Here is a 6000-nt window from a genome sequence, read left to right on the forward strand (position 1 = left end):
GAAAAAGAAATTGAGCATGGGGTATTACAGATCATATTTTAACTTTATTGGCACATTTGCCAGAGGTATTTCTCTGATACTAGGGCTTAAAATTCAAAATATCTTTGTGAAAGCATTCCAGTGTGTGAAACAGCCAAGGGAGTCAGCTTCTCATCATGTAGGTGCCAGTGGTTGGATTTGTAGCTAATCCATGCCATATGGCTGCTCTCCTCAGTGGGAAGTGACGGCAGCCCTAGGAGCTTTACCCCGTCCCTGGGGCAGCTGCCTTGGACTCAGTTGCTTTGATCATCTCTGTTGCACAGCTGGGAGGAGCACGGGCTGGTTTTCAGTGTCGCAGAAGAGCAACACATGAAACCATTGTCATAGACTACACCTTGATTTCATACAAGCATTCTTCAGAGGATGCGTTTTCACTTTCCTAATCTCATTCAAAAACTCTAAGTTTGAGTTATTTCTTTAAAAAAAAAAAAAAAAGGCTTTCAGGCTGAAAAAGAAATTCCTATGAAAATTTAAACATTTCACAAATAAGATTGCATTCTTAAACGTCTGTGTTTTATTCCCTGCAAGTTATATTATCTTTCTAAGAAGTTTCAAATAGGATTTAGAAAAGATGAGTACAATTCATGTAACATGCTCATTAAGTACAAATGTTTGATGTCCTTTCAAGTGCTGTTACTCTAACAATCATTTTGTCTTTTTAGCTAAAGCTCACTGCTTCTTCCAATGTCCTTTATATTGCCACAATATCACAAAAAATGTGGGGGAGTTATATGGTAGGAAGTTTTTAGTGGGACCAGTAAATTTGTTCATCCAGGCACTATAAGGTAAACTCTTTGGAGAAGGATGATTGGAAATGTGGTCAGATTCTTAACAGAGTTCCAGAAAAGAGCAAATTTTCATTGTAACATCAGTCCTATATAGTAGAAGACTTTGCTAAAAAATCCAAAGGGAGATTTATGTAGACCCTGACTTGAGTTTCAGTCTCTGTTATGAATTGTTATTAGACTTCCTCAGACCTTTTGCTTTTACTTAATCAGAGAAACACAGGTGCATGTCTAGTTTTGGGAACACAGTTGTTTTCCACAGAAAAATGTGAGGGAAAGAACTTTTCCCCCATATGTCCTTAAAATCATGGATGGCTATGGTAAAGTTATAATATAGAGATGGATACTGTTAGCAAATACAGGTTTATTCTATGTGTGTTTTTGTTTGCTTTCATAGGGTGTTTTGCCCATCCACATTCCAATCCCTATAATGATACTTCTATTTATTGTTGTTATCACCATCAACAGCAACTATAAGCTGGCTCACAATTCCCAAGTCAGCTCACTCCTTAGTTACCAGGAGAAAACTCAAACCAGTTGTTCTTTTATGTGTACAAAACCCCAGTCTTCTCACATTGCAGTGGCCCTGACAACATTTTTAGACTTTCACAGAAGAGATAATAGAGCTAATGTCTGCATTCTGATGCAGTTTAAAAAACTGCTTTTTCTCGCTTGTGATTGAAAGATTAACTGTGTAAAGGAGTGATTACCAGGTATGTGTATGTTATAATAGCAATTCCTAAATATTTCTCATTTCTTCTTCAGTTCCTCTTAAGATGTCTTTCTTGTCTGGAGAGTTTGAGGTGGGAGGCTGAGGGGGAGGGAAGATAAGTTCACCCATCATTTGGCAATAAAAGTTTACAGAGGTCTCAGGTAACTTACCAGTAACCATTGTAGCCAGACATAGAATTGACACTAGAAACCATTTACCTGCTTCATAACTAGGGGAGGAACTTATGGAGGGATTCTTAAAACAGTCTTTTCAACTCATTTACAAAAATGGACAGGAAAAATGGTTAGGAAATCACACAGATTGAAAGGACATGGGTGAAATAGATTTTTAAAAATTGCAGTTACAGGACTTTTAAAAATAAATACAGTTTTATTATGATGTGGTTATGTGCGTAGACTTAACCTGAGTTAAAATCCAAGTTTTGCCACTTATTAACAATATGGCTTTAGGCTGCTTATCTCCTCTATTTTTCCTCATAATTAGATATAAAATAAGGATATTTATAATGCCTAACCCATAAACCAAGAAACCTGTGAGCTCAATTTTAAAACTCAATGCAATTACATTTAAAGCACTTAGCACAGGACCTAGAACATGGAATACCAGTCACATTCTTGACTGGAGGTCTTTGTACTTGTGTTCTCTGCCTGCAAGCTCTCTTTCCAGACATCTGCATGACTAACTCTGACCTTTACATCTTCACTCAAATGTGATCTTCTCAGATGCAAGGTGCCCCGTCTGCCCTCTCTTAAAATGTTTTCTCTTCAGTACTCATTAGTGTGTATTTATGTATATGTGTTTAATTGGATGTTTTAACTATGTGTGGGTGCCAGGTCGTTTCAGTCGTGTCTGACTCTGCGACCCTAATGGACTGTAGGTTGCCAGGCTCCTCTGTCCATGGGATTCTCCAGGCAAGAATACTAGAGTGGATCTAGAATACTAGATCGCCATGACCTCCTCCACATGATCTTCCAAGCCGGGGATGGAACTCACATCTCTTATGTCTCCTGCGTTGGAAGGCAGGTTCTTTACCACTAGCACCACCTGGGAACCCCTGTTTTACTATAACACCTAATATACTATTCATTTACTAGTTAACTTCTCCTCATAAATACTTGAAGAAGCTTGGGGACTTTTTGTTTTCCGCTTCACCTCTGGTTTCCATAGAGTTCCTGACACAGAGAAAGCAATCGATAATATTTATTAAATGTATAACAAATGTACAGTAAATAGTTATATCTGCTTTATTGAATTGAATATTTTTTATAATTATCAGCACCATTTGCTGATTAATGTAGAAAATACTTGAGAAGTTTATAGTGTTAAAATTATGCTCAGTTCATAGTATTAGTTTGCTTACCAAAACCTTTCTGTAGTAAATAACTAGACCAACTTATGCCTAACTATATTCAAAGCATCATAAATTCAAAACTAATGGGTTACAATGTGACAGAAATTTTATTTACATTAATACTTTACTTCAATAGAAAGTAAGCTGCTAGTAAGTTGAAAAATCAAACTTGAGAAAGAAATAATAGCATTAACATTTATCAAGTGTTTACTATTAAACCACAAGAAACAATATAGTGTATTTAAGGCACAGGCTCCAGAATTAGGCAGTGTGTATTCAAATTCTGCTTGTGCCCTTTCCTAGCTGAGTAACCTTGTGCTAGGTAGTTTCCTAATCATTCTGGGCCTGTTTCCTCAGGTATATAAAGGAACTAATATGAATTCATATAAAGGTTTTAGAAAATACCTGTTTCACAGAACTTAAATACTAGGTGCTAAGCACTTTAATGAATTAGTTTGTTTAATCTTCATGACAACCTATAAAGTAGGCACTATTCTTATGCTCTTTAGTAAATTTTTTGAAATTCAAATAACTACTTGTTAATATCTTATAATAAGGTCAGGGTCTGTGGAAGATACTTTAAGACATTTATTTTCTTTCCTCCTCCATTTCCTTATAGCACATGGGCTTTCTTCAAAGAGTTCTAGCAGTGGAGTTATTGAATTGTTTCCCCTTTTTGAACACTGAAATAGGCACACTAGCAGTATACTTTGATTTGAGTTTCTCATTTCACTTTTATGGCAAAATTGAAATCTAACTAAGAGCCTTGATGAAACATAAGCTTTGTGGTAGCAAATACTATACTAACCTAGAGGCACTAGAATTCATGACAACTCCTAAAATCAAGGAGGTTACAATTAGACTATGATATTCAGTTTTGACATTTTATATATGACTACATGATTCAGCCATGAATCAAATGTCTCATGATGAGTTATTTGAAGAAAGTTCTGGGAGAGAAGAATGATAAATTACAGGGGTGGAAAATGGATCTTATGAAGAAAAGTGAGTTATATAGATAGGTTGCTTAGACTGGGGAATAGAAGGATGACATAATTATATTTTCAAGGAGGAGTGTTTATTTGGTTTAATAGAATAAGGTATACTTCTGCTTTAAGTATAGTTCTTCAGAGGTATGGAGAAAAACCCAAGGCAGAGGTATAGACATATATGGGGCTTCCCAGATGGCACTAGTAGTAAAGAACCCACCTGCCAATACAGGAGATGCAAGAGATGTTTGATCCCTGGATCAGGAAGATTCCCTGGAGGAGGGCATGGCAACCCACTGCAGTATTCTTGCCTGGAGAATCCCATGGACAGAGGAGCCTGGTGGGCTACAGTCCATAGGGGCACAAAGAATTGTACATGACTGAAGCCACTTACCATAGCAAAGACATATATAATCCAGTTTTCAAAATTGTAAAACACTGAGAAGGACTTTGGAGAGAAGGTATGACTCTCAGAAGAGAATGAACAGGTTAGACTAGTGGTAGGGCTTCCCAGGTGGCTCGGTGGTAAAGAATCCACCTGCCAGTGCAGGAGATGCATGTTCGATCCCTGGGTCAGGTAGATCCCCTGGAGAAGGAAATAGCAACCCACTCCAGTATTCTTACCTGGGAAATCCCAGGACAGAGGAGCCTGGCAGGCTGCGGTACACGGGGGTCGCTGAAGAGTTGGACACAAGTTAGGGACTAAGTAGGAACAACTCAAATTTCTCTGCATAAAAATCTCTTGGAATCAATTAAGTGCAGTTTCCCAAGTCCCCTCAAGAGCTGATCCAGTGGACCTCTGGTCAGGCCTAAGAATTTGCATTGTTACCAGATACTTGAATGGGATTCTAATGTTGACAGCCCTTGAAACAAATGTTGAAAAACTTCTTGAGTTTTATCAGTAGCCTGTCATGGTCCAGAGAGCTGAACCAAGTAATCTCTTACGGTCTCCTCCAACTCTGATGTATATAGTTGTGTACATGTTTTTCTATAATTACTTCAAGTGAGCTCCAAACTGTCGTAAAGGCAGCAGCTCTTAGAAAGCAGTGAGATGGGTTGTGTTGTTCAGTGCTCCTCATTTCAGTTACTGAAGCCACATATTAAACCACAAGGAGGAATGTAAATTTTTACATAATACATAACCATCAATATTTGAACAATATTCAGCAGAGAGAAATTAAATCATGGCTTGCACCTTTAAGATATGGTAAATCATCTTCAGGCAATAGTTAAGACCCTCTTGTCACATAGGATTAGAAAGGAACACATTACTAAGTAAGTATTTATACTTAAGATGTGTTGACACATACTCCTGATAAATGAACATTAAATTTATGAAAATTAGCCTCTGCTTGCTGTGTTCTTCAGGGATCCTCTTTAATTGTGTTCTTGTGGGTTTATTATTGTCTTTGTTTTCTAGGATGGAGCTATGATGTTGAGGAGAGAAAAGTTCCAAAACCTAAGTCCAAGTCTTATGGCGCAAACTTTTCTTGGAATAAAAGAACAAGAGTATCCACAAAATAGGTTGGCACGGACTGTATCTCTGTGCTTGACTGTGAATAAAGTCAGCTGTGCAGTATTTATAGTCTGTGTATAATACACCTCTTAATCTCCTAATAAATTTGACCTTTAAACTACAGAAACATTTTTGTGGTGTCTATTTTAAATGTTTTTTGATGTCCCAAATTAAACATGTTATAATTTCCTTTACAGGTGATCATACCCCTAGGAAATTTCAGCACTTAAAAAATCCTATTAAAAAAAATGTTTGAAATCAACTGCAACATTGAAGTTTTACACTTGTTTTTTATGGTCATTCTCAAGTTAATAGTGTTTATAAACTACCAGCCATCATTATCAAAATACTGTCTTACAAATTTTCCTGTTAGCATAGGTAAAGAAATTCATGATTACTCTGCAGTCTGATAAACCTAAGCCCAAATCTCATTATTGAAATTTGCTTCTTTATTTAGAACTATTCTTTAAGCTTCTTTGAACCTGAATGAATTGTGTTCCATACTAAACTTTGCCCACTAGTCAAGTCTTCATGATTGTGATGGTTCAGATAAAGATTTTATATTCTTGTGAATTCAAAGACTCAGA

At 36.8% G+C, this 6000-nt stretch overlaps 1 protein-coding gene across 1 annotated transcript in view; it reads left to right on the forward strand.

The window, feature by feature from the left end:
• The window catches only part of NDUFS4 (NADH:ubiquinone oxidoreductase subunit S4), a 122870-nt gene extending 117316 nt beyond the window's left edge, over positions 1 to 5554 (forward strand). The window contains exon 5 of the mRNA XM_055422058.2: positions 5318 to 5554. Within this exon, the coding sequence (XP_055278033.1) occupies positions 5318 to 5421 (104 nt within the window). The 3' untranslated portion in view covers positions 5422 to 5554. The remainder of the gene's footprint in view (positions 1 to 5317) is intronic.
• Positions 5555 to 6000: the final 446 nt, after the last annotated feature.

This window comes from Moschus berezovskii, chromosome 18 (assembly GCF_049115385.1).
Source record: "Moschus berezovskii isolate FMDL1 chromosome 18, NW_MosBer_1.0, whole genome shotgun sequence".
NCBI classification, from domain to species: Eukaryota; Metazoa; Chordata; class Mammalia; order Artiodactyla; family Moschidae; genus Moschus; species Moschus berezovskii.